General features: G+C 38.9%; 2 protein-coding genes across 6 annotated transcripts; one reads left to right on the top strand and one right to left on the bottom strand.

Moving 5' to 3' along the window:
* Positions 1-91: 91 nt before the first annotated feature.
* On the bottom strand, positions 92-8,204 carry LOC130569904 (high choriolytic enzyme 1-like). Of its 4 annotated transcripts, none has more exons than XM_057359810.1 (10): positions 6,863-8,204; positions 2,968-4,756; positions 2,862-2,880; positions 1,883-1,942; positions 1,442-1,582; positions 1,242-1,359; positions 925-1,103; positions 755-836; positions 545-672; positions 92-398 (listed from the first exon to the last, which is right to left on the bottom strand). In XM_057359810.1, the coding sequence occupies exons 2-10, from the start codon at positions 3,034-3,036 to the stop codon at positions 391-393; spliced, it is 804 nt and encodes a 267-aa protein (XP_057215793.1). In that variant the 5' UTR covers positions 3,037-4,756; positions 6,863-8,204; the 3' UTR covers positions 92-390. The 4 variants fall into 4 exon arrangements, with proteins under 4 accessions (XP_057215793.1, XP_057215790.1, XP_057215792.1 ...); XM_057359807.1 differs by having other exon boundaries at positions 94-398; positions 4,640-4,756; XM_057359809.1 differs by having other exon boundaries at positions 95-398; positions 1,442-1,942; positions 4,640-4,756; positions 6,796-8,204.
* esrra (estrogen-related receptor alpha) lies at positions 5,947-19,073 on the top strand. 2 transcript variants are annotated; one of them, XM_057359806.1, is made up of 8 exons: positions 5,947-6,445; positions 8,952-9,062; positions 12,415-12,810; positions 12,891-13,007; positions 13,118-13,231; positions 13,818-13,985; positions 14,882-15,151; positions 15,712-19,073. In XM_057359806.1, the coding sequence occupies exons 3-8, from the start codon at positions 12,420-12,422 to the stop codon at positions 15,963-15,965; spliced, it is 1,314 nt and encodes a 437-aa protein (XP_057215789.1). In that variant the 5' UTR covers positions 5,947-6,445; positions 8,952-9,062; positions 12,415-12,419; the 3' UTR covers positions 15,966-19,073. The 2 variants fall into 2 exon arrangements, with proteins under 2 accessions (XP_057215789.1, XP_057215788.1); XM_057359805.1 differs by lacking the exons at positions 5,947-6,445; positions 8,952-9,062 and adding an exon at positions 9,125-9,614.
* The last annotated feature ends 1,709 nt before the right edge of the window (positions 19,074-20,782 follow it).

Genomic DNA, 20,782 nt, shown 5'->3' with positions numbered 1-20,782 from the left:
ACCGACACGAAATGGGATAAATGATCGTCTTTTTCCCAAACAAGGCTATCACAAGGCTTCGGATGACTTGCAATATAATCCAAGTGTCATATGAACCACTTTCGTATAATCATTTTTAAAGCTCAAAAGCTTCAGTCCTTTTTCATACTTGCTTGCTGACTGAGATTTGGTCAAACTGTTACTTTAAATCCCACAAGACTTCAATACATGCTAGGAACTAACAAAGAAAACACATTCTTATCAATTGCGGTTTTTTTAGAAGGTTTATTGAAATGCAGCACACAATTAAGTTACAGACAAAAAAGGAATAAAGATGTTTTCATTAAACAGAACAGTAGTAACTCTGTTTGTTCTGCAACAGTCAGTATTTCAATTAGGGTTGAATCCACTTCACAGAGCTGCAAGTAAAAAAACGAGATTATACAGTTATTCTGTTGAAATGTCAGCACTTTTCTACATTATGAGATTATATGACACTATTCAATAATACACAAGACTGTACTCTTGTATTTAGAGAGTATACAAGACTGCATAATGTATTTACCACATTCATAGAGCTTGTTGATCCTCTGAATGTCAATGTTAGACATTTCCTGCCTCTGTCCGATCTTCACTGATGGGTCAGGAATAGGAGTGATGGTTTCCTTCCCATACTGTAAGCTGAAGGAAGTCCTGCAGACAGAGAGTGACTGTAAATTTTCACTTGGATATCCTTTATGCTGTTGCATGACTTCAAAATAAATAAGTGTATTACCTTCCGTAATGCATGATGGAATTGTAGTCATAAGGGGTTTTCAGATTATTTGTGTCCTTCTTCTCAAAGTTGTTTGCGGATGCTGCACGAGGGGAAAGGAATTAATTGATAAACGAAATAAAAACACGAAAATAAAAAGGATGGGAGACTGTGACACATTCAAACAGAACCTTGTGGAATGTTTTCCCAGTTGATGCGGACATACTGGTCCCTGTCGCTCCTGGTGTGCTCATGGTGGAAACCAAGAGCGTGGAGGAGCTCGTGTTCAACGATCCCGTAATAAACACAACCCTCCACTGACAGAGACAGTTGCTGTTTACCTCCAGATGGTCCTACGTTAGACCAGCACCTTCAAATATTTAACACAAATGTTTAAAACACTGATGGTAATGATGCAATGAAACCCTTTGATTTTTGTATACATATAGTCTTAAACGATGAAAAGACTTTCATTTCTTGGTAAACCATTTAGGTTTGTCAGACTCACCCTACTAGACTCTCAATACTGATGTATTCGACTTGATTTGTTCGCGGCACGAAACTAATGCACGTTTTTTCAGCAATGCTCTTCATCGCACTTACAATAACTGCCTTCTCTTCAGTATCTACAACAAAACCATGCAAAAGTTAACGGATCTGAATGCATTTACAGATGTACATGGTAAAAGTGGATTTCTTGTCACACACAGAAGAAGTCAGCAATGGTGTAAGGCACTTCAACCCGTCCAGATGAAGATTTTGGCCATTTGCAGTAGCTACTTAAGCATTTCATGGCATTCCTTGTTCTAGGCAAAGCCACATCTCCCTCCAGCAACATTTCACTAATCTCTGCATCATTGAAACAAAAACAGTGAGCCAATCATTTCACTTCATTTATTAAAGGCGGGGTAACCGATTTCCGAATTACGGGAATCGGGCCGAGTACCAAAACAACCTTGTAGCCAATCAGCAGTAAGGTGCACAATGCACAGGACGGACATTAGCCGAACCGAGCGCTGACGAAAGCGAAAGATGGGGGTAGGAGTGTGTTTGGTTGTTTTGGTGATTTGAACATCAACAACGGCTAAGAGAAATCGGACACCCCACCTTTAAGCGAACAAGAAAGACAATTAGATGCATTAAATGTACCTTTGTTTGCTTCCAGAATTCTTGAGGAAACATCCCTTTCATCAGGTTGAGATTCAACATCTAAACAGAAAATAAAAATATCAAACCACCCTCGTTTTATTCATTTAAATCTGGGATCTTGTTGAAAAGAGGGACAGGGGCTTCCCTGTTACATTTTGTATAAAATGTGTTGCCTTCTAGGCCTGGACTATAACAACACATTACAGTACAGTACTTAAAGGGGAAGTTCACCCAAAAATGGTCCCATGGTAAACTTCTCCTTTAAGTACTGTACTGTAATTCTTCTTATGTCTTTACATACTTCATAATGCTTAAATATCACTGTTTTAAACCATTAAAATAATCATTAAAGTTATACTGTGAGTTTAAATTTTACTTTTTTAATGCAGGCCAATGACACATGGGGACTTTAGCTTCTTAAAGGAACAGTTCACCCAAAAAATAATTCCCAGATGTCATCATTTACTCACCCTCAGTTGTTCCAAATCTGGATAAATTATTTGTTTTGATGAACACAGAGAAAGACATCTGGAAGGATGCTTGTAACCAAACAGTTCTTGGCCACCATTGACTACCATAGTAGGTAAAATTAAAATGGTGGTCAAAAGAGCATGCTTCTTCAAAATATCTTCTTTTGTGTTCAACAGAACAAAGAAATTTATAAAGCACATTTTCCTTCATGGTAGGTGGCCATCTGTTTGGTTCCAAGCATCCAAATATCTGTCTCAGTGTTCATCAGAACACAAGTAATGCATATCGATCTGGAACAACTCGAGGGTGAGTAAATGAAGACAGAATTTTCATTTTTGGGTAAACTGCTCCTTTAACTTCAGCTTTGGTAATGTTAACTCAATACTGGAGTTTTTTAAATGCATATTTTCATTTATTTGATTTTTTTTGCTAAACCCTCCAAGACACTCGCAAACCTCTGATCTACACTGATATTCTAGAGATAAGTGACAGCAGTATAGAAACTTACCTTGATCAGTGGGCAACACCTGTAGCAAAAGAAAATACAGAGTAAGTGCAAGACAAAAAATAGAAATGCAACAAAGCTGCAAAGTATTAAAAGTTATAGCTCTCACCGTAGCAGGAACGGCTCGAGACAGATTTAGCAGAACATTCAAGATGGACAATAGAAGTAAACGCTCCATTTTCCCTCAGTGTGTCTTAAAAATAGTTTCTCACCGAGTGTAGAACTGCGAGGGAACTGAGTGGAAGCCTATTTTATATATTTACCATATATTAGCCACCTGGGTGTGTCTACCATTGGGTTTAAAGTTAAAATCAACACAGACATATTAAAAGATTTCAAATGCTTCTAGCATGTGATTACGTCAGCTTTGGACACTAAACAAGATTACATTGGTGTATTTATTTGAGAACTAGTCTAAAACAGAAGCCTCGGACATTTTGATCATACTGTATACTGTTGTAAATTGCAACCAGGTGTTATCTACATATGAATAATATAATTTCTCACTAAAAATCTCTAAACATTATGTAAAGCAAAAATGAAGTGAAACCCCGCTTTTGTTATATTTTAAGAGTTCTTGGGTTGGCTAAGAATGTAAAGTGGTGGGTTTCAGGGTCTGTAAAGGTTGAAACTCCTGTGCTACCATATTAAACTCAAAAGTCAGTAGTTCCATTGTATTCCTGGAACGCCACTGTCAAACACTTAATATATTATGAATGACAGATGACACATCTTTAACAGCTGTCCAGGAAACAGGTGTAATCCGACTCAGTGGGTGAGGTACTATAATCCTGTGCTAAAAGCTTACCTCCAGCCCACTGTGAAGTGCTGGAATAAGACTACAATGCAAACAGGAGAAACACCCTATTTATTCTGGTAGATACACCTTACCTTGGAATACGTTTCTATGACTTCATCTGTGGATGAATGTATATCGTGTGAGTGCACAGTAATGGGATTTTAACAACACAAATCCAGAATGATCTGTGGGTTAATTTAGGTTATTATTCTAGTCTTATTAATATTGTTTCTCATCAAGGGTTGTGGGCTTTGTTGTTTTTTCTTGATGTTTAATTATAGGTTCTCTAGATTAGCGTAGTGGGTTCTATATGTCAACATATGGTTTTATTGCACCATATACTTTAATAAAAGTGCAGGTTGATAACAACAGAACATCAATGGGACTGTTCTATACCTGCAACATTTATATTTCTTATGTTTGCATTATTGTAGTGTTATTGCATTGTTGCCACACTACAGGAGCTTTAACTGGGCCACATGCTCGGATGTCTCAACTTTCGTGTGCGGAAACATATGACCTTGTGCTCGAGGACACAGTGTACACAGACGTCACTAGTCGGCAGACTGGCACAATCCACTTAAGCGCTGAATAATGACATCACCGCTAGATGGAGCTGGAGCGCGTCTGGCTGCTTCCACTGTGATGAAATTACACTGTTTGCTTTTCTGGGTTTCATTATCGATTACTTTAATCAATGCTAAACAAATATGACAAATGCTTTGTGTTGCATTCAAATCGAGAGTGGTTGGACATCAAAAACAGATTTGAGGTTTAAGGTTGAGTCAAGAGATATCAAAGACTTTGCCTAACTCCTTTTAAATGCACACTATAAGTGACAATAGACTAGGTCCTTTAATTTGAGGAAAAAATGTGCAATTTTTAGGTTGTTTGACATGATTCAGTGTCCCCCCTTACTGCATAGCCTTCACCTCCCAGCTGTTGTCTTTGAGGCTATTAGTGTTTGCTTCATGGTTCACACCTGTTCCTGGGGTCATGACCTCTCTCAGCATTCCAGAGCACCGAAGTGTGACCTTTTGTGGTAAAGTCATAAACCACATCTACACAAAAGCCTCCATCTGAAAGACCCCGTGATCCTCTGTGAAAGAGACAAGGTGCTGTAAAACATCTACCGAACTGTGACAGAACTGTTCAAAACGAGGACGTATAAAAAACGAGCTGTAAATGGACTCGGTCAAGAGGATCAGACAGAATGCGGTAACGTGCAGCTCGACTGTAATGCAGCGTAGGCTGCGACGGAGAATGACCTTGAATTCAAGGTCGCCTGTACAGTCTCAATGACATCGAGAACACTAGCGCTTCCAGATTCGTTTCCGTTGTTTCACGCGGTATGCTTTTCCCACACAAATACACCACACGAACATCGTTTTTATCGAACGTGTCACGAGTGCTATTAATTTTACAAACATTTCCACGGTTTTCTGGGCAGGTTGCTATATTACGCTGTCTGGGGTGCATTCCTAAAATAGCCCACTGTAATAATTTCCTTAGCACGAGACTCTTTTCCGTTACACTGCGCGGCTTGACGCACCCCTTTCTCTCTCTCTCTCTCTCTCTCTCTCTCTCTCTCTCTCAGTCCTTGTGCTGTGATCAGGTTACGATGATTGTAGTCTATTCCTTCTTTTACTCCTCTCCTCTCTCTCTCTGCAGTCACTGTGAACTCTGCGCCGCTGGCTCGCAGCCCAAAACTCTTATACGAACCAGCTGACTATGGGAGGCCTGGAGCAGAGAGTTGGGTCAGTGTCACAAGACCAAGCAGACTGATATTTTCCATGCCATCTAAAGCGATGTGTGATTTACAGCCCTGTCGTGTGAGCTTGAATGGGACAAATGCGTTCTGTCGCATTATTGTGTATTCTTTATTCATTTGTCTCTCTAATGTGACGTATTTGGACTATATGCGGAACAATCGATACAATGAAATATAGCGTAAAATCACAAAACGTCTCAGCTGTGTCTTAAATTACAAACTTTTAACTGTTTTAAATTAGACGAAATTATGCAGCTTTGAAGACGCATGAAGGCCAAATTATTGTACGCAGTCACGAATCATGACAATTATTTTGTTCGAGTGATTGAACGGGTTACCTATGTGCTGTTTGCTCGCTTCATACCCCTCGCGCACTCCCAAAATAGCCCTAGGTTTTAATATAATTATAGGTTATAATATAATTAGATTAGGAAAAAGTGTGTTAACTCGCGAGTCACATATACAGTAGGTCAATTTTTCTTTATTGTTTAAAGCGCTGCTGGTGGTGACGGAGGCGCGGGGAAGCGTGATTGGAAGCGCGAGCGGACGTAACGGAGAAACAGCAGACGCAAAAGGAGAGAGGGAGGAGATAGAACAAGGATATACGTAACCGGGATCTCAGCTGTATTAGCGGAAGACGGGATTCAGGCTTGTAGTGACAACTAGAAACAGCAATATGGGGAACTAGTCCAGGGAAGAGCGAATCAAGCATTTGGATTAAACCAACATATTGCTCAGATGGTAGCGCTCGCTTCTGCGCCGCAATTCATATCGCGTTGATTTTATTTTACACGTTCATTATTTTACTTATCAGAGCACCAGAATTGCTAAAGTAGCATTTATTTCTAAGGTAGCCCACTTCAGCAATAAGGGCTCTCTAAATCGCCGCGCGTGGAAGATACAGTGCTGCGATATACGTGATCATACATTTATACAAATCGGATCGACTGTTTTGCTGAAGAGTTCGTTTTTTCTCCTTTAAGGCATCGGACACCAGCAATGTTCTCTGAAATATTGGTAAGTATGCATCCGACCGGCAAAGAGAACTGAAATGGTCCTTTATGTTGTGCGAGTGCTGTTAAACTGACGCTTTGAGCACGTTTGGCGTTAATGTGCGCGTAACCGATCGCTGGTATAGTGAGTCTGTTTGATAATCATCATTCTAATGTCATACGGTCTATCACTAGCAAACGTCTGCTGTCGCTACCGATATGTCCACGTTTCGTTAAACAGTCAACTTTACACTGTAAACAGGTCAATGTGTCCCGATAGTTTGCTCGTACGACTAACTGCACTACAACAATTTCTTGATTCTGTCATTTAAATCCTCCGACATTGCATGCAAATTGGTAAACGACGGATCTGACCTTTTTTGTGGGGTAGCCTAACGTTAAAATGCAAAAAGTCCGCAATAACACTTTGCTGCAAGCTGACCTTGATCGAGTTGTCCCCTAGCCCATGCATCGTGTCAGCGAGTGAGGTTTTACCTCGGACTCTAGTTCTCCAGTCATGTCGCATTTGGAAACAAAGTGCCTAACACGCGACCGATTTCATTGGCGTTCTAGGTATTTTGCGTCGTCGCTGACGTAACATTATTGGAACACGATAGCAGTACTTTCTTAGCTATCGTAAGTCTGGATGCACTGTTCCAGCACACTCGAGAATCGGTTGACTTGCTGATCAAATGCTGAACTCTAGGTTGGATTGAAGCGTAAGCACTGTAGTGTCGTGAGCAATGATTGGAAAGTGTCAGATGCTCAACCAGTCAGAGACTTTGTAACTCGGGCAGTTTCTACGTTGCAAACGTATTTGAAAACTGGTCCATTAAAATCCTTTAAAAAACACTCTGTTAGCACTTAAAACTTAGTAAATAACAGATAAAAATAAGGTGTTTTTCTTTACAATGCAGAGGAAAGGAGTGAAGTATTAATGCTAAGTGTGTGTCCAGCATTTTCCTGGACTCATTTATGTAGTTTTGTATAAAATATACATTAGTCACACATCTTTTAATTCTAAGTGTGGCCATGTAGAAACTCTTTGAGGTGCTGGCGATCACTTGGTTCCGCTTGGACGTGATTGGGAATCTCTGCTCTTAAGAAGTTATAATCCAGTTTAGCAATTAACCTTTCAATGGTCGAGGCTCACTGAACAAGGTCACCTTTTGAGGACTGCTCTTACAGTCTTTGCTCTAGTTTCCTGCATGCATACTGTAGCCGATGTTCAAAGGCTAACACACAGATTTCTCTACGGAGTATCAGTTTTACGTGGCATGTATGGTATAGATTTGGAAATCAAGTGATCGGTGCTGCAATGCTTTTCATTTTGACACAAAATGACGATTAAACTGATATTTACAATAATAAGTCTAGGAAGTTGTGATGCTAATGGTATTAAATTTAAATAGTCAAGTTCTTAACTGGACCTAAAAAATAAATGAGTAACTACAATCAACATAACAATCTTTAACGAATGTTATAGAAGAACTAACTAAAGTTTTTGACAGTGAACAAATAAATTTGAGGGGGGATTATGTTAGGGGTGTTATACACTCCTATACAGTCTCTAAATTTGTCAAGTATCAAAAATGCCCAGTAAAAGTCAAATTATAGCATATAATATACTGATATATTCTTTCCCATGTCTGACTTTAAGTATTAAAATCTCACCTGTATCTGTTATATTTTAGTGCTGTAAACTTAAATTCAGTACAAGATTCATACAATACCTATACGTTTGTTTGTTTATTTTTGTTCCTTTCATCACACATTCTACTAGCTTTTACCCATATCTCTGTTATATTTACATTACTGTGAACATAGAGAATTAAACCACTTTGTTGTTCGTGTATATTTGCTGTCACACAGAGACCTTTAGGAGTAACTGTGGCTGTCCTTCAAACCCCTCCAGTGACTTTGACCTTTGGAATGTGTCAGAGAACAGAAGGGGGAGGGGAAACGTTGTGTGCAGAAATCATATGAGAGTATCCAAGTGTCCGAATGCGTGTGGGAAGAGTTGAGTGAATGACAGCAGGCAAGACCAGTGAATGGAGGCCTCTGGAAGACAAAGAAATGGCTTTTCCCTTAGTCAGCATTTTTGAATGACGCAGGTGGAGAGGGGCAAACAGTGTAGATATTATTATGGAGAAAAAAGATCTATGTGCTATCATACAAATACTAAAAAGGATTAGACTCACAAAGACAGGCAGATTCTAGTGTTAAATAAAAGACAGATAAATCATTTCATGACTCCCGGAAGTCTTGCTGACACCACATGTAACATTAATGTTGTTTCTGATTAAATTTGACTGTTTAATTTGCGTTTTATTTCAAGGAGACACGGTTTAGGCTAATGATGGTTTCTCACTTATTTATCATGTACACTTGACAAAAAACACAGTTACACTTTCTAATATTGCCAGGATGTTTTATAAAGCCTTGCGTTGAAATGCATAGATTTATAATGTGCAGTTCTATGAGTCCAGTCAGTTTGTTGAACTGACACTTATTTTCTCTTTTATTGGCAGAGTTACTGGTGCCCAGTTTGAACTGACCTGTAGTCTTTTGACACCAGAAGAGAGAGAGAGAAGATTTTCAGTGCACGTTCAGCAAGAGATCATCACTCTCGTGCAAAAGAGGTATGATAGTTTTACTTTCTTATATTGTTCGTTCTTGCTCTGTTGATTTAATATTTCTTACATATTTACTTACTTTTACTTTGATTTATTCATTATACATATCTATATACGGACGTGTATTTTATATGCTGACTCTGTTGTCTTCTGTCTCTGATTACGTCAAGTCTTTTAACATAAGCAAAAAAAATCGGTTGTTTATTATCATTTGAATATATAATGGAATAATAATGTTTTGTCCTTTAACAAACACTCCACATCGCCTCGATTATGGTGTGATTTTATTATAAAAGCCTATTTATGTGGCTGGCCACGAGCTACTCTCCTCCCTCCTTGCGGCAGCCAATGACACACACGGTCTTCAGGCGGAAAGTGAAGTTCAAAGATGCCCACATGAACGGCACTGCTAACTAAATTAAACTACACATTTTTAGTCATGTTTACGGAAGCGCAGACATATTTATCTGATTGTAAAAGTGTTAATGAGTAAGTATTTCGGGCTCATGTTGGTGGAGACGATTGGAGGAGGTGCGATACATTTTAAGCGGAGTAAAGGTAAGTTAGCGAAAGCTAAGCTAGTTGGCTGATTCTTGAAAGTGCGATTCGTACTTTTACGAATATGTTAACATTTTGGTAAGAATGAAAGAATAAATCAAATACGCGAATTTACACGTGCAACAAATTAGGGCTATAGGAAAGCCCTGTTTTCAAAGAAGGCTTTGCAGACCTCTAGAGCGAAGGTTTGATTCACGTGATAAAGGTGTAAAATAGCACACTGAATATTTCCGATGTTCACATTTAAATTTCAAAAGAGTTGACTGTGTAAAATCCCGTCAGTTGTGTGTGTGAAGACCCGAACCGGAACTGGCACATTAGTGAGGTCCGGTGTTCGGTGCGCAAACCCCTGATGGGTAGACGCACTTGCGCGATGATGTTACGACCGATCAGTCTCACGTTAGTTTCTCTGTCCGGTGTTCACACATGTTGAAACGGGACTATTCATTTATCTTCCAGTCACTTTAGTTTGTATTTAGAGATCGCGGGTTGTTGTCACACCAGAGGCCTTCATTTACCCCGTGTGTCCTCACTTCAGTCGCATGATAAAGGTTCAATGGGGAAGTCGCAGCATGTATGTTTGTCTGGTGGTGTTTCAAAAAAGCAAAACTAATGGCTGGAATACACTACAAGATTTTTTTAACTAGACATCATACACTTGCAGACTTTTTGAAAGTTTCAGATAGAAACACACTAACTGATCAAATCGGCAGACTGGCACAGACTTTCTGCAACAAGTCCAGACTGAAAATCTGAGCAAAAGTCTTGTAGTGTATTTTAGCCTTAAGGGGTGTAAACACGTTATATAGGATATGGATATTATTCCAAAATTGTTGCCATAGATTCGCTCTCACTGTTTTAGGAGAGTTGGTATGGGGGTATAGGTTAAAGTCAAAGTTCGGGTGTTATGTAACAGACTATACTGAGCAAGAACAGTGGACTTGGAAGCATTGGGAGTGGGGACACAGTTACATTCTGCCCACTAGCTAAAGTTGCAACAGTCACATACAAGTGGGGGAAAGGTGAATTGTGTGTGATGTTTGTCAAGGGCAGATGAAGGGTGGAAATTTCTTCATACAGTATCTTGACGAGCAGAAAATGTTAGATGCTGTTATTCGAATATGTACAGAAACTAATGTACATATTGGTACCAGTTGTGTTTAGGGTTGGGAATCGTTTCAATTTTATCGATTCCAATTTCAATTCTTAATCTTATCGATTCCCAGTTTCGATTCCACAGTTGATGTAAAACATTCAGATATCAACCTGTATGGTCATTTAGCCTGCTTATTGACTTGTTTGCAATATACTGTATATATATATATGCATGTATGAGCACCGTTTTTGTGTATATTTACACATAGAAACACACCTTTTCTGATTTATTACAATTTGTATTATCATAGTTGAACTACATCATGGTTAAACTGCAGTTACTATAATGCAACTATGGTTAATTTGTGATTCCTGTGCTTTAATGCAAATTCTATAGCTAAACTATGCTTACTATAGTAAAAAATATCGATAATTTTCATAAGGGATTTTATTGAGCAGATCATGCAACGCATGTACTTTTCTGAAAATATGCACACAGGAATTGATAAGAGGAATTCAAATTTTAATCTCAAGTATCCGATTCCTATTCCTTTCGATTCCGATCCGATTCCTAGCCTTTCGATTCCGATTCCAAATTGGAATAGATTTTCGATTCCCAACCCTAGTTGTGTTGCCTACTTGGCAGTCATCCTACAACTTGTGTAAATTTTGTATGTGCTAATGTGACGGACACTTTGCTGAATGCTTCAAATGGCACGATCAGCACGTTTAAGATGTGGCATCATAGGTTAGTTTGTCCCTGAGAGGGGTTCATGAACTATGGGTGCTGTTGAGGGACTCGCACACTATTGGGCATCTCTTGTGGAGGTGTAATTTGAGGATTGGTTGGTTCTCTTTCTCGTGGATTAATGACCCTAATCGTGTGTGGGTGGAGACCGGTGTTGGGATTATGGACAGTGCTGTCTGTTCACTAGAGAATACTAATGATGCATCTTCATCCTAATATGTAGACAAAATAAAGAGAGCGAGAGAGCAAGCGAGAGAGAGCGAGAGAGAGAAATGCTCTTGCTTTTTCTGCTGCCTCTGCTGCGTGCGCTTCATTTCTGTTTGCTCACTCAGCATGCACCTGCATGTTAATCGAATGGAAATGAGCACAATCATTTTGATCAAAACAAAATCATATATGTAATGTAGATAATGAGAGAGTAGTTAATGTAACAGGATTACTGAGAAAATAACACGGTGCTATATGTGCTGAATGGACATCAAGCAGAGCATATATGTGCACAAATGTATGAAAGATAACGAAAGGTTTAACCCAGTGCTATGTAATACAGAAAACATAAAAATGAATATAAAAAGAATGATCTGAGATTACTTAATCAGGCCATCTGACATTAATCCGAAGTGACTTTTGACATTTTATGTCAAATTATATTTATATAATTTCATTTGGCTATTTTATTGTTATGCTTGGGAATGTGTTTTGCGCAGCTATAGTGTCCTATTTGAACTGTGCAGTTAAAATGTCCTAAAATATTTACATTACAAGAAATAATATTATTGATATTATTTGTTTTTATTACAACGTAATGCAGGTATCAGTGTACAAAAAAGTGTTTTTACAAACATTTATACATCCCTTATTAACTTCATCACTCGGTGACCTTCAAGTGGTGATGCAGCTAAAATGGAAAAAGTCCCTCCCCTTTCCCTTATCTCACGCTCCTCCAATCTTCTGCAGGTATCATGTCTTCCAGAGAGCGACGCTCTGATCTGTACATAAAGGCCGAACCCAGCAGTCCAGAGGGAGGAGGAGGTGGTGGTGGTGGTGGCAGAACCAGCCCAGGAGGTGCATCCTCAGACTCGTCCCATAGCGGAGGAGGGGGTTCCAGAGGAGATGGCACTGGGCGCTACTCTCCGCCTCTTTACACGCCCGCTCTGCGATGCCACTTTAAGGAGGAAGGTGCAGATGGAGTCGAAGAAGGATCTACCGGGAGCGCCGGTGGACGCTGCAAGTATGCGCTAAGCACGCTTCCCAAGAGACTGTGCTTGGTGTGTGGTGATGTGGCTTCTGGGTACCACTACGGAGTGGCTTCCTGCGAAGCCTGTAAAGCTTTCTTCAAAAGAACCATACAGGGTGAGTATGTTTAAAAGATGACATCACTCATACTTGCTGAACAGCCAGTTCATCTATAATCTCACTTCCATCCTCTCCAGGCAATATTGAGTACAGTTGTCCAGCCTCCAATGAATGTGAAATCACCAAGCGCCGCAGGAAGGCCTGTCAGGCATGTCGCTTCACCAAATGCCTCAAAGTAGGCATGCTCAAAGAAGGTGAGGTGGCACGCCATTCTCTCTCTCTGTCTTGCACGCATGTGGGGTGTGATCCATAGGTGATGACAATAGCCTTCACTCTTCTTACTGTTTTTCGGTGTGTGCTGTAGGAGTCCGTCTGGATAGGGTCAGAGGCGGGAGACAGAAGTACAAGAGACGCCCGGAGGTGGAGAATGCCACATACCAGAGTGCAGCCATACCTTTAAGGAAGGAGGGCGAAAAAGGTAATAAACATGGAATAAGTTCCTAAAATATAATAATAAAAGATTTTTTGTTTTCAGTGTTTTTATAGTTGTATTAATATTTAAAATTATCTTTACATTTTTATGAGCGTCTTTTATCATTTTATATTTATTTAATATAAAACTATTTATTCATTTATTTACAAAATATATACATAAAAACGTTCTGGTTTTATTATAGTTTTATTAACAATTTGAATTGGCTTTTAATTTTGTTCTGTTATTTATTTAATATTTTTAATATTATTTAATATATATATATATATAGTTTTATGTTTTTTACTTATTTTTATTTTTTATATTATGTATTTATTATGTTTTTTTTCTGATGATTTTTAGTTCGGTTTCATTTTAGTTATTTATTTTCGTTTGATAAGTTTAGTGCTTCAACTTTGTCATTTTAGTTTATTGCATTTCGAATTCTTAATTAGTTTAACTTTTTAAATGGCATTTATGCCGACATTTAATCTGCTTTCAGTTAACAGAAATGTTTTAATAGTTTAATTTTAGTAAAGTGCATTGTTATAATGTATCAATAAACAGACTAACATTAATATGTGACTCTCAGGTTCATCCAGCATCATTGTGTCTCATCTGCTGGTGGCGGAGCCAGAAAAGCTGTTTGCTATGCCAGACCCCCTGCAGCCTGACACAGCCCAGCGCACGCTCACCACTCTCTGTGATCTGGCCGACCGGGAACTAGTTGTCATCATCGGCTGGGCCAAGCACATTCCTGGTAAGTGATAACAAGACAGCAAGGAGGTTGGCAAGGAGATTGTGTCAAGGAAGCTTTTCTGGTGTCAAGCTACGTGCCACTTATTCTCCTGTTACTGAAATAAAGCCACTGCTTGGTTCAAGTTTTACATGTTCGCATTTGCCAGACACTTGAAGTGCATTTGAAGTATTCATTTTATCGGTTCTTGAGAATCTTCAAGTTGAGCTACAGGAACGCATTTGTTTTAACAGCTGCCACATTTTATGTAGAAATTTGCAACTACTTGGTTTGTTACTAGCTCAATTTCTTCAGTTTACTGGATGGAGGGCAGATTGCATACTAATATGCTGATAGCGTTTCAAGAGGCTGTGAAAAGGCCAGCTGGAAAACACGGTTAGAGCTTGTTAGTCATTGATGTATGATGGTTCTTATATTTCTGGTCTGTCTGAAAGTGCAGAAAAGTGCTGATCAATCACACCTGGCTGTAAAATACAGGTGCCTGAAGGAAAAGCTTAAAATCGAAGGGAACCTGGAGAAGATGAGCTAGAGTAAACTCAGAATGTGGAGGACTTTCCTTCTTATTGCTAGGTCCAGCACTAGACATGAAGACATGATTTTAGATTGTTTTTGGCTTATTTTCAAGATTTCCAGTTTTAGAGCAGTGTCCAACATGTCCAGGTAAATCCTCAACAACTCACAATGTGTCCAACTGACACGGCCTGGTTTTATTGTATATTGGAGATGAGCAGGACAATGTGTGTAACTGTGGGACTGACATGCAGCGAGAGCATTGTGTTTACATCACATCATTATAGTTTACTATGTTTACTTCAGACCATTTCAAATTCACTGTGCACACTTTCGATGTGGTGAGGATGTGGCTGGGTTTTACTTGTGTCTTTTTTCTGCCCCTCCAGGTTTCCTCTCCTTATCCCTGGCAGACCAGATGTCAGTTCTGCAGTCGGTGTGGCTGGAGGTCTTGGTGTTGGGGGTGGCTTACCGCTCTCTCGGCTGCGAGGATGAGGTGGTGTTCGCCGAAGACTTTGTGCTGGATGAGGAGATGTCACGCGTGGCCGGCCTGACCGAGCTCAACGCGGCCATCAGCCAACTCGCGCGCCGCTTCAGGGCCCTGCAGCTGGACCGCGAGGAGTTCGTCATGCTCAAGGCCATCGCTCTCACCAACTCAGGTGCGTTTCCCATCACGCTCAGCATTTCCCATCAATGACTCATTCTTTCCGAGTCTGTTTCTGTTCCATGGTCGACTGCATGATGCAACTGATTCGAGTCATAATTAACGTGGTTATCGAGACCAGATCTCATTCTGTCTTGTGTCGTAAACTTACCCGTCTTGTCACCGTCCGGTTACACGAATAGATCCCCCGCCCAGAAAGACTTGTGACTCTTTTGATTACTGTAAACAATAAACTCAACCCCCATCTCCTTACCCACAGAATCTGTATTTGTTATGCAAATACTTGCAGTTGGCATGTTTTGAATCCTGCTTTTGTGAAGAACACACCCAAGAGATCTTCCTCACATATCTGTGTGTACATGCTAAACATGAACCCTCACCAGCAGTCTAATGCAGGGGTCAGCAACCTAAGTCAACGTAAAGGTTAATAATATATGTACTGATTATATGTTGTGAGCTGTATAGGAAGCCAAGCAGTGAATCAAACTGCACTGTACAGGCAAAGATTAGATGATAATAAGCAATAATCTAGTTCATCTTTCTCCCTTTTTTCAGATTCAGTGTACATTGAGGACATGGAGGCCGTGCAGAAGTTAAGGGACCTGCTGCATCAGGCTCTACTGGAAATGGAGGTCCAACGACGTCCCGATGACCCACAGCGTGCCGGACGTCTCCTCCTCACCCTGCCGCTCCTCAGGCAGACCGCCGGCCGGGCCCTTTCCACCTTCTACAGCATCAAGACTCGTGGCGGGGTGCCCATGCACAAACTTTTCTTGGAGATGCTGGAGGCCATGATGGACTCACCATAGAGGGCGGACGGCACTTGGATGAATGAATGAGGAAAACAGGCAAATTGTCTGAAGTCTTTTTTTGTGATAGTGCTTTTTCTTGTGAAAAGAAAGCGCAAGGGCTAAAAAAGCCAAAAGAAGCGGTTTGACAACAAGGTTGAAAATGAAGACGACGCTTTGTGTTATCAACTGTCCAAACTTCTCCGTATAAAAGGTTGTTCACGTCAAATTCTCCACGTTCATTTGATTTCAGGAAACTTTATATCCGACAAACTTTATATTTATATCAGTGTTAGTGGCACCGCAGGTTGTGTAGTTCATTTTCCCACCTCGTGGCCATCCTGTTCCCTCGAGATAAGTGTTTAGAGAAGCTAACCATTACTGTAAACTCAGAGAAATTTACGTGCCAAGGGCGTCTAGTGAGACTGCAGCAATACGAACTCTTTCGCAAAATCACGTTGACGGTCAATTCTGTGATATCGCTTTGATTTCTCATTTTTTAACGAAGGTCGCCCATTGAAACAAACCGCACGACATGCACAGCATGTCTTAAAACACAGCACTATCACTACACTGATAATCCATAGTAAGCTTTCTTTTATGTGAGTTAATGCCCTCATTACAAGTGTTTTAATATGCAAAACCGTTAAACATAAGTGAAGACCAACAGGAGCGATTACACAAACTGCTGTTTGTAGCTACAGAGGTTTTTTTAGAAACGTATTTCAGTTTACTGGTATACACCGGTACATTTACTACAAGCAAATATAGTGCAACATGTAATATAACGGAAAGCAATATGAAAGATTTCATAGAATTAGTTTGATGTCAGCTATTTTTATAATGGCTACATATAGCAGCCAATGCACCTCCAGGTACGTCCTGCTTGGAATCGCAGTTTAGTTTAGGTGTAGTCCCATAGCAAAGACGATTAAAAAACGAATAAAAATTAACATTTATAGAAACTATACATCACCGTCCTTTGTATATTTACCAGATAACGTCATCCTCTTTAGATGTGGTTTGTGTGTGGAATGTGAGATTATAGGTACAATAGATGCAAAGTGCACACGCTGAGCTGAACTGAACCGCAGGTGCGTCTATATCAGGGTAAGTGAGGAGTCTTCGCTCCTGTAGGCCAGCTGACTACTACTTAGATTTTAGCCATTTTGCTGTGAGTTTTTCAAACGGTGGTTCATATCCAGTTTAAAAGACACCGCGGGACCTCATCCGTGTCACAGATCCTCAATTCTTCCGTTGTCCCTGATCATATGACACTGGCCCGCGAAGTGACCCATTGAGCCAGCGCTGTTGGAATCATTCAGCTCACATTCGTCGCTTCTGCATTCAGAAAGACTGAAAAACGTTCATTTGAGGGGAGAAAAAAAATATTCCTTGCTGTACTCCACCTGGACGCAGCGAACGGTCTCTGTCGGTTCATTTGAACCTGGAGGCTTTCAATCTGTGCGTTGTTCAAACTGAGCGCCTCTGAGGCAAAGAGCAACATTAAATGCAAATCGGAAAGCCCCAGAACGTGGGGTCAGATTGAAACTGTTCTTTTATGAAGACGTTTGTTTGTTTTACTGCTGTGTGTGGTCTGTTCGTAATTGTTTGTTTGCAGACGATGGTCTGGTATTATATGCAATCATACTCTGTTGAGTGCTACAACTTCGCTACCTTTTATTTATTAGACACATTTTAAAACAAGGGGAAGAAAAGCCAGTTGCCATTTTGGCCTCTTACCAATTTAAGTAGTAACATTTGAAACCACTGTTGTTCAGACCTCTGAGGCGATGTCATGTCGACTGTACACTTTTAGCAGCAATGATTGTATGTGCACTCTCATAATGGTTCACGTTAGCAGGAATCTGGATAAAACCACATCCTGGACTTGAAAGGATCTGTAACGTTTTCAGCTCAAGAATATTTTAAATGTGTACATCTATAGATGCGTATTTATAGAAATAAATTTTTAGTCAGCTAGTCACAGCTGAATTCTGGCTGATTTTGGTTTTCCATATATACCGTGAAGCTTGGCCTCGGGTTTGGTATCGAAATAAAGCAATCCATTTGGGAGAATGTTATGAAATGTGTATTTTATCGAATTGTCTTTTTGATTTATTTTTTCTTTTTGTAATTAAAGTACTAATTTGGCCAGGAACATGAAAGCCAGTGGAAGTTAGCTGTATGTTGTCTTTTTTCTTGTGAAACTTTATTACAATATAGTATTTCAGACACTAATATAAAATACTGCAAAACTTGCTCTTGCTCCCTTGTTTTTCTCAGTCGTGTACTACTAAAATGCCACCAGTCTGTCTGATAAGGGAACTTTGGTATATGTCAATAAAATTGGTTCAGTCTATACACATCTATAAAAGCTAAAAAAATGCCTTTTCCTTTTTAAACTTTCTTTTTTTCTCATTTGTATACAAGAGTGTGTCTCTCCTAAGCGGTTATTGGGGTGTCGTGAAATGTGTACATAAACATGAATGAGTGGGTCCATTTAAAGATGGCTGTAAAATATTAATGTTTGTATCAATAATGCTAATATAACAATATTACAGTAGTGTTTTAATAGCGGTAAGCATTAAATAAAGCCATTTGTCTGTCAAATGTAGAACATTACATGATTGAAAGATAAGTTAAATCCACGGCTAGGTGTTTGTGTGTCTTGTATATTTATGTAAATGAGCAATACCAGAATTTACCAAATGTTTTTTTCTCTGTATATTGATATACTGTAAATCAAACCTCAAGAGTACCACCAGTGACAACAGTTAATAGTAATAATATAAACTACGGTAAAGAACAAATCAATATTTGTATTCAAAAAGGTTGTATTTAAAATATTAAAATCTATTTTTTACTCAATTTGCGGATGTTTATTAATATGATTATTCTGGTATTTGTGTGTGTTGAAGTCAAATTATTGTAAATTTCTGTGCTTTTGTTTCTTTTTGTAAAGCTCCGTGGTTCTGTGGTAGTAACTTATTTCCACACATTGTTCATATTGAATCACTGTGAAGAGAAAGCAAACACGAAAACACCACAGGAGTATTTTAAAATATTGTCCGTGTCAATGTGTTTTTTTTAAATAAACTAACACACCTCATCTCTTGTCATTGTGTTTCTACGTCGTTTTGTCACTATCCAGTGTGTTCTTTCATGTGTTGAAAACAGGCGACCATTACAAACTAAAGGACAATGTGAGGTCGTCCCGATGAGTCTACTGTACAGCAACAGACCACTGGATGGCGCGATTTACCAATCAGAATCGAGTAAAGTAGTTGTGTAAATTATTTACTTTAAATAGTTTACGTGCAAAATTTACTTAAACAACAGTTAAATTGTTTTTAATTATTTACTTATCTCACGTTATTCCTCATTTTTATTTTGAAGTATATCCTAAATATTAGCCTAAGTGACAGCATGTCCATACAACTGGCGGTTTGTAGTCTCATTTAACCCATCATTCACAAGCTTCATACCATCTGCATTTATTCATATTTCATATATATTAATACCGCCCCATGTGTGGTTAAACGCTATACAGTTAAGCACGGTGATAAAAATCTGTTTTAGGATGAACCACATTGTTTGGAGAAACAGCGCCGCCGTGTGTCCATTTATGATAAACAATATTCCATAGCTAAACCACAGTTTGCTACCACTTACTTGTTTCTTTTGCCTTTGCAAAATGTATATTGCGGATTTGGTTTAGCTTATTTTTATACACATTATTTTTTACAAATTATTTAAAAAATATTTTAATAACATGAACACTACATTTTTTACATTATTTAAAAATGAAGTTCAGAAATGTTAAGGTCAACAGTTCTCTTGTGTGCATTAAAGGCAAAGCAATTTTTGTCTTATCGTTTTGGGCAACAACTGGTTTTGTCATTTGTAAAAGACGTTTTATTTTGTCAGTGACATTGCACATTGTATCTTGTGACATTGTATCTTGCACAGAACATCATTCAGTTTCTCTTCTGTTATTAAGACCAACTGGCATCAGCATTTACATAGAACATATAATGCATGTAATTATCTCCATGTAATAAATAGCCTACAGGATTTTGTTGTCAAAGCAGAGTGTGAGTTTTATATATCCTTGTATTCTCTATAAAAAAACGTGATGAAATGAAATGTGAACAAAATAGGTGTGACCGAAATAAGTTAATGCAGCAACACAATCATTTCGTGATTTAATGTAGTCACAATCATCTCTTTAATAATGTGCCAATTTCTACATTACAGGTGTCTGATGTGAACAATTACACATATCCAACCAAGAAGCAAATGAAACAAAAAGCATGTGCCATCATTTTTTAATATTTGATAACCCTGCAATTAGAATTAAATTAAGTTTTTTTGAAAAAATTACTTGGTATCAAAAAGGTGGATGACATTAATACAGTCCGTTAGAATACTTTGTATCGTATCACATTGTATGTATAGATATAAAATTATTAGGAAACAGAGTATAGTGCCAACAGCAGAAACAGGAACCTAACTCAAATGAGAACAAATTGCGTTAAAATCACATGCAGAAGTTTTGGTTGTGACATAATTTCTAAGCGTCCCAGTTTAGACCAGTATCAGAAGAGATCGTTTGCTCACTTCTATAAAATGGCCTGTTCATGGGGTCGCTATAGGACCAAAACCCATAACGATTTTTGTTCCCAGACCCAAGAGTTTAAGACCAGAAGCACATGTCATGGTTATACATCTGGGATTCAAGAAAACAACCACTGGGTTGTGTATTGAGGGTATAGTGGGGTAAATGTAAGACTTTCCAAAACAATCCTTCATAACAGTTAATTCACAGTAAATAC

Source organism: Triplophysa rosa, linkage group LG19, assembly GCF_024868665.1.
Source record: "Triplophysa rosa linkage group LG19, Trosa_1v2, whole genome shotgun sequence".
NCBI lineage: Eukaryota > Metazoa > Chordata > Actinopteri > Cypriniformes > Nemacheilidae > Triplophysa > Triplophysa rosa.
The sequence above is the reverse complement of the archived record's forward strand: the minus strand, read 5'-3'. Positions and strand labels throughout refer to the sequence as shown.

Bases quoted from the DNA above. Each gene is read 5' to 3' on its own strand.
- LOC130569904 (XM_057359810.1), bottom strand. From the start codon at position 3,036: ATGGAGCGTTTACTTCTATTGTCCATCTTGAATGTTCTGCTAAATCTG. The intron at 1,104-1,241 runs GTGAGTCTGACA...AAATATTTGAAG, and splicing joins AGTATTGAGAGTCTAGTAGG to GTGCTGGTCTAACGTAGGAC. The intron at 837-924 runs GTTCTGTTTGAA...CCCCTCGTGCAG, and splicing joins CTGGGAAAACATTCCACAAG to CATCCGCAAACAACTTTGAG.
- esrra (XM_057359805.1), top strand. From the start codon at position 9,542: ATGAGTAAGTATTTCGGGCTCATGTTGGTGGAGACGATTGGAGGAGGT. The intron at 13,232-13,817 runs GTAATAAACATG...TGTGACTCTCAG, and splicing joins AAGGAAGGAGGGCGAAAAAG to GTTCATCCAGCATCATTGTG. The intron at 13,986-14,881 runs GTAAGTGATAAC...CTGCCCCTCCAG, and splicing joins CTGGGCCAAGCACATTCCTG to GTTTCCTCTCCTTATCCCTG.